At 45.8% G+C, this 11,586-nt stretch overlaps 1 protein-coding gene across 1 annotated transcript in view; it reads right to left on the reverse strand.

Annotated features, from left to right (window-relative positions):
• The window catches only part of T265_04486 (hypothetical protein), a gene marked incomplete at both ends in the record, with an annotated part of 23,581 nt that overhangs the window by 11,126 nt on the left and 869 nt on the right, over positions 1-11,586 (reverse strand). Inside the window, 3 exons of the mRNA XM_009169235.1 lie at positions 1,545-1,655; positions 9,328-9,349; positions 10,763-10,951. Coding sequence (XP_009167499.1) covers positions 1,545-1,655; positions 9,328-9,349; positions 10,763-10,951 — 322 coding nt within the window. The remainder of the gene's footprint in view (positions 1-1,544; positions 1,656-9,327; positions 9,350-10,762; positions 10,952-11,586) is intronic.

Genomic DNA, 11,586 nt, shown 5'->3' on the forward strand with positions numbered 1-11,586 from the left:
GACAACCCTAGATCATGATAACCCTATGCGTCGCCGCTCACGTCTGCTACTTATGGTAACTGCTAGGTCCATGCCTACGTGTGATGCTGTTTGTGGTCTCAACCATGCATGACAGTCTGATGCGATGCCCAAAGGTGGGTCTCCCTCAGCATAACAGAACGTGTTGTCGCTCTGCCATTGTGCGATCTTCAGTAGTGTGGATTGCGTGAGAAGAGGACAATGTTATAAACAGTGGAAAATATCTAATGAAATAATAATAGGTTTCCTTCCCAACTTGTAGGGAGCAATGGGCATAAGGTCCGACTAGTTAATATATACATATATATATATATATATATATATATATATATTAACAGCTGACCGTGACAGACAAGAGTCCAGTATGATTTAGAAGGCACCCGAAGTGCGCAAGACACTAAGAGTCAGACGTTGTCCTCGAATCCGAGCCACTGGCTTCGGTAGAAGTGCCTTCAGAAAAGAAGGTCAGACGTCAGACTGTGGGGTGGAAGAACAATGAACTAAGATCCAGAAAGTAAAATCACCGTGTTCCAGACTGATCCCATGAAAACGATACATCCATATCTTCCTTGGTTGGCGATAAGAATACAGATTTGTGTCAGCGCGTCCCAGCATCCAACAGATACATCATCCAGAGAGAGCCCTTCAACAGAGGCTTTATCCTGCGTATGCTGAAGAGGAAAACACAGTAGAGCTGTTCCATCCCTGTTGGGAATCGCAAACGGTGTACGTATCAAGAAATTCCAGGGAAGTTCGAACCCGCGACCTGTCAACCGTTTGGTCACGAGTGGTCGATCAACAATCTGATCAGCTCGTACCTATAGTGGGTGTAGCGCCACTCGTTACGTCAGTAACGAAATCCATGTCACGTGATTGCATGTTGACGGACTCTATCACTTTGTGGAGCGAGTTGGAGTTCGGTCAAATTGCAATACACCCTTTTGGTTCCTAGCTGTCACATCACCCGAATCGGTGGCATGAGGGCTGAACTGCCGCAGGACTTCCCAAGCCTAGACAAGATCAGTCGAGATGCAAAAGTGGGACTCGAACCACGGACCTTCTGGTCAGTAGTTTGGCAACTCAACCAGTGAGCAGTTTCGAGCTCAACCCTCATGTACCTTCTCACACAGCCATTGAAGGGGGAACCTAACTGAAATTGTTTTCTCAGGCGGAAGGTAACACGCCAAACAAAGAAGAGTCTGGGAATCGGTCCACCGAGGTACATTGTGCATGGAAGTTACGTAGATGAATAGTCGCTAGCCACATTCATTCGCCAGGTGCCAACCGACACAACTGTGGTCAAATTTGACATCTCCTGTGTACATCAACGAAACAACGGTAAGACTAAATTGGGGGGGGGGCATGCAATTTAGTGATGTGAAAAACAAATCATTCAAATGCGCGCGCTGTCTTTCACGACAGTTTTCGTCGAAAGCCGATCTTTTTTACCAAAACTGATGGCCTGGTTGAACTCGCCAACAAAAACGACCTCGACAGGAGGAAATTTTACTTTCAAAATTTCTTACCCAAGTCAAATTTCATCTGGCCACTGATCCTGGAACCGGCTTCAAACTTGCAGCTTGTTTCGTTGCAGTCTTTCATACTGAAAGTTGCCACCCATCGAGTGGTATCATCCGCTGAAATGCAAAGGTCGTTTTTTATGAGGATAGACTAATAAACATTTTATCAGACCTGATTGGATTGGTCGAGTAGTTGAACCTGAGAACAGTGATCAGGAATCTGCCCACGCGATCGTGGTGATCCTCAGAGGAACTAGTCTATATCTGGTCAATCCTAAGTGACATAGGATATGGTGTACCATCCGTCAACAACCAACGACCTCAGCGGCCTGCGGCAGTTCCATGACACTCTTGGCTGCAGACGTCCGGCACCCGTCATCTGAGCCAACATCCCAAAGCTAGCTTCACGGTGTGCAACACGTGTTGGTTTATGCTCCTAAGGGTCAACTTCGGCTTAGAAGGCTCCGCTGATCGTTGCTGATCTATTAAACAGATTCGATCGGGCACATACAGATGCTTCAGGATATCATCAGTCCGTGCTCAGTCAAAGGTGTAAGTGAGTTGGTGAGCGGCCGACGTGGAGTCGAATCGATTGTCGCGGTAGTCTCAAACCCGAATAGTTCATATATGTCAGACAGACCGCGCTACACAAAGCACAGGAGGCCTCTCGATGTACGGCTGTGAAGATAACTGGTACCTGGGTTACTCAGTTTACTCAACCAAACCTCAGAATTCGGTCCTGACATAGAATGGGCAGTGCATTCCCACCTCGCCTTTAATTTGCACCTCCGCGTCAAACCTTTGTCCATACGCTGTGCATATTAGGTGCTAACGAGTGACGTTCGCAGCGTTGCGAACGTCTGCCCCCCTTGGGCATCTCGACTGCGGCAACCGATCAGGTAGGATCTAGCTCACTACCGAAGATTTTTGCATCAACGCTTGCTACGCATAGTGACCAAGCCAGTTTAGCATTCAGCTGGGGCTGCTATTGATGTGAGGTTATCAAGAACTTTTCAACCAAAATTTCATTCCATAGGCCGGAAGGTTCGCAGTTCGAATCCGACCTCTGTCTCTCGACTTCTCCCTTCTAGGCTTGGGCAACCTGGCAGTGTCCCAGCCCTCGTGCCTTCATTGTGTGGCATGGCAGCTAGGCACCGAAAGGGTGCAGCAGCTGAACGATTTTATGAGGTTGATGGGAACTCAGGAAACTAGTGAGCTTCAGAAAGGGGGAAATGGCAGTACGATGTCGAACGGTTTTCAGCAACCTTGTGAGTAGTACGTTTTGACTGCGGAAAAGTGCGTTCGCCTCTATTTCATCAGCTAAATACTACAAGCATCCAGATTTTGAAAATTTAAACGAAAAAATAATTAACCCGATTCATGCACTGGCGATATCACCTCGTCTGTTGACAGAACGTTCGCGAGCTGATTGCTAAGCTCATACAACCTATCAGTAATCTGATCAGCAACCAATAATAACGGCGACGTTCGGAATTTCGAGGGAATTGTCTGCCAGATTCGTCGTATCGTTTTTGTTGTGAGACGCACTGCGTATGAGCAGCGTAACTTCAACGTCTTCAGGTGTTCTCTAAACGTTAGTGAAAGTGGTGTACTATTCAGAATATTGGACTTAACAGATAACAGCTCAAGGTTTTGGACATCCTCATTGCTTTTTAAAACGACAGACCTACCGCCTAGTTTAAATCCCGTGCGCTTTGTAGGTTCTCGCTCACTCAGTTGGTGTAGAAGATGTTCATCACAAGGTGTAAGACGATGTAAACCAGAAAATCTCGACGGACCTGACGAAAAATTGATCCACGTTAATCGTACGCCTGATTACACCGGAAAATCATACGAAAAATTGCAAAGAAACTTCGGTCTATTCGGGATCAGTGCATACATCTATCGCAGCTAAATTTTATCTCATGGCTTCTATCGCGACGCCTCAGATTCTGACTTTTTACAGCCTTCTAACTAAAGTCCTGATTGGGGGTGTCAAACCACCTGTAGGAGGGTAGGTTGGTTAGTCGCAACAGTCAGAGTGTCGGTCGTGAATCATATCGATCAGTGGAACATGACCTGTAGTTTATCTAGAATGTACACCAACGAGAGTTTTCTCCAGGCGGTCCTCAAACCTCAGAGGCGACCAACGCCGAATCACCTTTTGTTTATTCCACCTTGGGAAAAATTGGTATTTCATTGGGACTGGCGTATTTGTAACAGGTTTAGTGGGGCTGACTGCCCTCTACATGCATCAATCACGTAGGCACGCAATGATAACGTTTTCTCCATTGGCGACGAAACGATTTCGAGTGATTTCATCACTCATGCTGACAAGTCAAGAAGCACAGTGCAGCTGAGCAGCACAGTGCGCCTCTCCGAACCCGTAACCTTCCGGCCAGTGGTTGAACACAACCGTTTAACCACGAGTGCCTGATCAGCAGTGTGAGTTGTTCTCACTTAGACAGGACATAGCGCCATTCATCCTCCAATCGCGGCCCAATCAGTTCACAAGACAGATGCTGTCGAAAAAGTGCAACTTCACTATAATATAAGTATATTCGTCCTCATGGACGGCGTATTACAGCCGTCTTGTGGAGAACAAGAATCCTATTTCTATGTAGTTGCACGCGAACCGCGTTGACTTGGTCCGGGCTGACCAGTTCTATGGATGGCACATACATCCAGCAAAAGCTGGAGTATCTAGGTGATGTACGCCTGTCGTTGTGCACTCGACGCAAAGGACGCTCAGGTGATTCCACCAATGACGTCTTAAAACGCCGTTCAGCTGTAACACCCTTTCGGTGCCTAGCTCCCACACCACATGAAGGAAGCACAAGGGTTGGGCTGCTGCCAGATTGCCCAAGCCTAGACAGGGGAAGTCGAGGAGCAGAGGCCGGGTTCGAACCGCGGACCTTGCGGTCAGTAAAGTCCCGCTCTAACCACTTGATCCGTCTCGCCCAAATGGCACCTTACTCTGATATGACGCTGCAATGTGTGCATTGTAATGCTTGGTCGTTTTCCCAAAGGATATAGGGCGTCTTCGCACAAATCCCCTACCCTTCCCTATTCTTTCACTCTTCACTAGGACCTTCTTCCGTACTTCTAAATGGCATGTAATCACCGATATATATTACTGATGGATTACTGTCAATAGTGATGATGATTACGATCGCCCCAATGCCAAAAACACTAGTTTAGTGTTTATATGAGGAACACGCCGATAATCGCTACTAACTATAGTTTAGTATTAAAAATCTAAGACACAGGAAGTCAACCAGATAAAGAGTATGTAGCGCTAACTAGCTTTTCAAAATAGTGCTAAACACAAGAAACGAACAGCGACTTTCATTGTCACTGGTATTGCGAGAATTCACGTGCAAAACACGCTATCGTTCTAGGCTTGCGATAACCAGCAATGAATGTTTGAACCTTGGTGAGACCAAATTTACGGGCAAAAAGCTCGCCCATTGTCGTCAAAGTAGTGATAATATGCGGCTGAATCTGAAGGGCTCACAACCATCTTCATAGGGCTTTCAGAGTTCAAGGACCAACTGGATGCCGGCCAACCAGATCACCAGTGGAGAATCCACCAATAGAATTACTCACAGAGGCAACCAATAGCAACCCAAGGTCACCCCTTCTGGGAACCCGTCTACAAACGAGCGCATACCTCTATACAACAAATACCCACCAATGCAAACTTTGCCCAATTTGGTGACGACAAGTTTGCGACAAACCACTTGTTCACCGAAATATCATTGCCATATGAAAAAATCAATGTGAAGTCATACTATTTATTAGCCCACTTATTGGTGGCACTTTTAACAGACCGAGCTACGCTTAGTTTAGGATTGTTTTACACCAAGGATATTAAATGTCCTCCGTTCTTTTAAAGGAGAAATTTGTCCGAGAGAGAGAACGTCGTGAGAGAATGTGAATCACCAAAAAATTTACCTTCAGTGCGAAAAAAATTGAAGATCGACAAAACCATTTGACGATTTTGCAATGATAATGCGAGCACTTTTAGGAAAATGACTGGGCATATTCTCAGTGAATTAAAGAAAACTGGCTACATAAGAACGTCGATAAAAATATCTGATCCCAAGAAAACCCGGGTTTGCTTGACTGCGTGTAGCCCTGGGTGGTTCTGTCTCACAATCAAGCTCTCTCGATTATACCGATTACGCCCAGATCAAAGTCCATAACTGAGTCAGCCACAGAGGATAGACAAATTTGAGGTAAGGCTAAAATCGACTCACGGCAGTTAGACCAGCACAGGACCGAAGCAAGCAGCGAGGAGGTTAGAAGGACAAATAGCGTTGTCTGGTGTACAAGATTCATTTTGCTTGCCACCAGAACAAACGAAGCTGTTGTTTGGCGCGTGTTTTATACCTCTTGTCCCTTCAAGGAATTGTGAAATTAGGCGCCAAAGCTAAGCACAATCAATCCCAGTGTATGAGAAGGCGAAACATTGCCAAAAGTTCGTTCAACGTTGGTGTTTGTCGAACAGCAAGACGAAAACAAATAAACACTAGACGCGGTAATCAGAAAATAAGGCGTAAGTTCTTGTTGTTTTGTCCCAATCGATCAGTCCTCAAGAAGCTCACCAAGAAGGTAGCGCCACAACTTTACTCAAGGTTTACTGTTCATGAATTAGCGATCCTATGAACAATCAGGTGTGTTCTCACCTTGTATAATTGCGTCAGCACAACTCAGTCAGTAGGTCCAAGCACCAAACTGTGTTGCTGTATAAACAAGTTGGAACTTAACGGACCACGCAACCAAATCTCCCATTCATGTTCTTTTCTAACTGAATGTGCTTCACAAGGTCGCCCAAATTGTTGCATATTTTATCGAACGAATATATTACTAACGAGCTTGCTGAGAACTTCAACACCTCATGATTTGTTTCACTCTTCTTGGAGATCATCAGTTAGGCGCAGTCATAAACGGGAGATTCAGTTGAGTTTCCTGTTGCAGATGAGTACATTTTACCGGTTGCGAACGATTTGGCAGAAACCCGACTAGCCCCGAAGAGGGCGAAACCAGTGGTGGGTTGTCAGGGAGTTTTCAGCAACCTTATGAGTAGTGTGTTACACCAAGGAAATCAACTATATCTACCTTAGCATAGACAATAAGGCGAGTGAAACCTTGTGTCCGATAGTCACTTGAAACAGTGATATGAACAATGTCTGATGCACAGAACACTAGTGAGTTCCGGTCAGTCATTTGACGCAACGAGCTCCGAACAGCTGTTGGGGTCCGACTTGAATTGTTCTTGTTCTGTTAGTGTTCGTACACCGTTGATTGATGATGTTTTGCTCCTACCTATAATCCGTGAAATCATAGGTTTCATTTGATGCCCCCGAAGCTGAGATTATTGATTAGCATTCTGACAATTCGAGTTCGACCTGTTCAAATCGATTAGCATCCCATGATCGGAAAGTGCACGAGATCAATATAATTACCGTAGGAACATCCAATGCGATGTAGGTACAATTTGTTGGCTTCGCGAAATCTTGTTTAAGAAGGTGTTTTCCCCATAACAGCCTGCCTCGGGTTCAGAAAAAAATTGTGTCCACAAGCAACAGACAGCACACCAAAGGCACCTGCTCGTTGTACATCGTTGGCCGTCTAAGAAACCAACATAGTTAGCGTTCAGTAAACAAGTTTTTCCCACCAATCAGTTGGGATATGTCGAGATGGCCCAAGTGGTCAGAACGCAAATTTACTGACCGGAAGGTCTGTGGTTCGCACCCGATCTCTGCCTCTCGACTTCTCCTGTCTGGGCTTAGGCAACCTGGCAGTCTCCCAGCCCTCGTGCAACCTTCGGGTAGCATGGCAAATATGCCGAGTGACCTGTGACGAACATCTCCTGTTTCAAACCACGCCTATCGTGTTCGGCCACTTGTCCAATGTAGACCGACGGAGTGAGGTATTACTCAACGTCACCAAATTAGACTCGTACGCAGATCCCCTTGACTGTCATCAAGTCGTCTCAGATACAGAAGAAAAACAGCTTGGATTCACTTCAAAAAACATTAAAAACCGGTGTGTTAAGCACGAACTGCTGAGAACTGATTGCAAAGGGGTGACGACGGGGCGAGGACGCCTAAATAAATCGACAGAGGAGACAAGGTAGACTTGCCAGCAATCAACAGCCCAATGCTATGCACAAATCAATAAACGGAAAGAAGGCTGACACCCGGAAAATACCTGGTGCTGAACGCCAAAAGTAAGACCGCTCCTGGTCACCCATTAGCCCAGACCAGATGAACTGTAACCAATGGTATTCAAGTAGGTCACATCTACCTTGAAACAATCAATGACTTCGGAGCGATTCGATACAGCTGAGGAAAATTGCTGGGAAGTGAGGAACGAGTTCGGTAGGACCGTTCCCAAAAGGTGACAGTCACGTCACATTTGTCAAACGTCGGTAGCTTTTGAAACTTCAGAAAGAATAACTAAGCATTTTTGGACCCCACCCTTATTCCTGCGGCACACTGGATCAGGATAAGCATGGATATGTTAGCGGACAATATTGCAAAACAAACTTGTTGGTAGGACAGCAATCACGGTGTGGTTAGAGGGAACACGAGTAGACCAGCCATGCTGTATTTATAGACTTCATCAAAGTGTACCGCATGTTATACCACTTCAAGAGCTTCGAAAACCAGCACCTTATGACTGTGGGGTGAGAATCAAAGACGCCAACGACCAAGCAAAACGGGTTACAGGTGGGGTCCCTCAAAGGGATGATCTTGACCCATTGGTGCTCACAACTTTCCCGGTTCCCTGCCACGCCATGATTGCTGTTTTCTGACGTTCCAAGTCACGGAGGGTGCTGGAAAACCCATACGGCGTACAGGCGCCTAGATAGGGTGACCTTCTGATGCACAGAAATACGCCAAAAAACAATGGCTATGCTGACTTGTCCAGAGTCTACGCACACACAAAGAATGACGAGTAGAAGCTCGAATTACAGAGAATAGACGGATGGAATAGCTAACATAGATCGACTTTCAGTGGACTGAAACAGACTCTCAGAGCGTGTGGTTCGGTTCGACACCGTAAAAAAAATACACAACTAACAATAATAAAAAAGATAGTAAAATCAGTGTTAGCACTGATGCTTCACTGCCGTACAATAATGAGGTTCGTCTAGTTATATATGTAATATTATATTAAAATCCCTACAGTGGAAAGAAGAGAAAAAAGAGTGGGTTGGGCAGGGGACCTAGTGCTGGCCTATGTCAAGCATTCTGAAGTGCCTACACCTCCAACCGCTCAATCAGACAATCTGGAAAGAAACTGACAGCACGAACGCCACTGACATCGATTAGCCGCCATCTCTTTCAAAGTCTCCAGCCACGCACAGACGGGGTCACAGAGACCCCATCTTGGAAGGCGTACAACACCAACAACACTCACACTCTTCGTGATCTCTTTCATGGCTTTCTGCCAAGTCACGTGCTGTTCGACACTATTCGAAGACTCGGGCAGTCACAGCCATGAATAGGGGAGTTCAGAAGCCAAAATCTCAGAATATGTGACCTGAAGAGACGATTACTGGACAAAGACCGCTGTTCTCCATTGAAGAGTCACAAACACGAGGATTCCCATACCCGCTTACGTATAAAATAATCGCCAATAAGTGGTACATTTATCTGCACAAATTTATCTACAAGAAAACAAAGTACATGTCTGATATTGGTTCAATCTTCATTTCTATAAGCAAGAAATGGAAACCGATTTTGTATCTTGCGCGCCTCCTCGATCGACTCACGCTCCTTCGGGAAGGGATCGACCTAAAAAGTGAGTGGGCAACAAAGTGAATTTTTCTATCGAAGAAAACAGACTACTTATAACGGGTCAGTAGCCTGTTCTATTCTCGCAAAACCTCTGGTCCAGCAGAGTCGTACGCAGAGATGGAGACACCTCGATTGGACATCGCTGCTACCAAGCAGCCTTTGTGTAAGTACCTATTGTTTCGCATGTGTTTTGCTCCACTTAGTGAAGATAAGTGGATTAGTGAAGGACAGAAACATGTTGGTCGTCAGCCACGTAGGTCAGTCCCTGTTACTACATAATGAATAAAATCTAGGTATCCAAATATAACAAGGAAAACGGTGAAAACTGTTTGAAACTTGATTTAAAAAAACCCCGGGGAGATGATGAGGAAAATCAGAGGTCCTCCTAACTGCATGTATTCGGTTTTCCGGAGTTCGGTAGACGAAAATCCACAAACCCGCCTGACCTACGCCCACTTGCCATTCCAAAGTGCAAGCCTGGAAGCAATGAACCTATTGATTTAAGATGCAATCGAGTTGGAAAGGCTGATGCTTGTACGCTTGTGTGAAATCCAGTACAATATCCGGTTCTGCATAGCCATTTCCTCTCCGAAAACCGGATACAGTCATGGGATATTGTCCTTTGAGGGCGTTCCCCGTCCTTGGACGCAAGACTGGTTTCTCTCAAAATGGTAACATCACGTGATAGAGCTAGCTGAGTAGACTAAAATAATTGTGTCTGATGATTCACTGGACTGGGGATTTGAATCATGTGAGCGTGAAATCATTCCGTTCCAACCAACTCCTGCTTCGCCGGCTGCGGAACTGTTTCAAGAGACAGCAGTCGTTCTAGAATAAGCACAAGGAGAACATTTTAGACTCTGTCATTCCGGTTTTTCTCACTTTTGTATCCAACAGAGTGCCAGGAGTTACCTGAAAATGATTTCACTTTCATTTCTTCACCAAACCAGGGGACATTATCCACGCGGGATAATCATTCGTGTGCGCACTCTTCGCTTCCTAAGCGCGCTAAACAGTTCAGCAGTCTCGTACTCAACAACCATTGATCCAAATTAGCTACACAGTTGGGTGTGGGGTTTTGTAAGGCCGATTAACCAGTACTTTATGAATTTGTTAAAGTAGGATCGAAATAGTCTGTCACTATTGTTCACCTGTAACACCCTTCCGGTGCCTAGCTACCATGTCACCCGCAAGAAGCACGATGGCCGCCACGTTACCCAAGCAGGGGAAGTTGAGAGGCAGAGTTCGGGTTCGAACCACGGACTTTCTGGTCAGTAAATTCGCGCTCTAACCGCTTGAGCCATCTCGCCACCCCCCTCTCACTATCTAGTGTTGACGAAACTAAAGTACAAACAGGAAGAACATGTTTGCAAAGTATTCCCCCAAAATTTCCGGTAACTCAACACTTACCCCAGTCCGCTTAAAGTACGATAGGCGAATCGAATGAATGTTGGTCTCTGACGCAAATGGTAGATTTGCCATGGTGAAGGCGACGCATGGTATTCCCATGTACAACATCATACGAAGAGTCTCCCGACGCCAGCGCATTGCAATGCTAGAGGGAGGAATGGAAATGTTTGCAGACAAGGATACGGAAAACTTGATTAAGAAAAAAAAGTGTCAAAGAACGTGACAAAGATGTCGCTTTCCTAGCCGGTGATGACCAACTCGGAGGAGTGGAACAAAGTCTCTTGTTGGAAGTATCATTCGTCAGGACAACAAATAGAATAATCGGACAAAAAGGGACGGCTGGACAATTTCTTCTTTCGCCAGAGACGGATTCTTCCGCAGTCGGCTGAATTAACTTCGAGTGCATACAATCAATCAGATGGTGTTAGGCTTATGATCACAAAGCCTATGAACCAAAAATGACGGTTGGAGCGTACCACGATCACTGCTCAGCTGGTATTCGATTTTTTGTGTGAACGATCGGTCACTTTCAAATCAAACTCATAAATGTACTGCGAAACAGCGGCATGGTGTGCAAAGATTCCCGAAGGGGCACAGATGACTGTGAAAGAAATTCATCAATCACTTGAGAGGGGAACATTAAGTTGAGGGAAGGGTAAAGAACTGTAAGGAAGGCGCCTGTCCATGGAAGCCATCCGGTCGACCGGGTAGATTGTAGCGACCCAGTCACCCACATACTTGACTGTTCAACTCACAGTCGCTCACTGGATCGCGAGGCTTATTTTTTTTCTCATACTCACAAGCACGTCGCATTAGCTGCCTCA

The sequence above is a fragment of the Opisthorchis viverrini genome (assembly GCF_000715545.1).
Source record: "Opisthorchis viverrini unplaced genomic scaffold opera_v5_76, whole genome shotgun sequence".
Classification (NCBI taxonomy): domain Eukaryota; kingdom Metazoa; phylum Platyhelminthes; class Trematoda; order Opisthorchiida; family Opisthorchiidae; genus Opisthorchis; species Opisthorchis viverrini.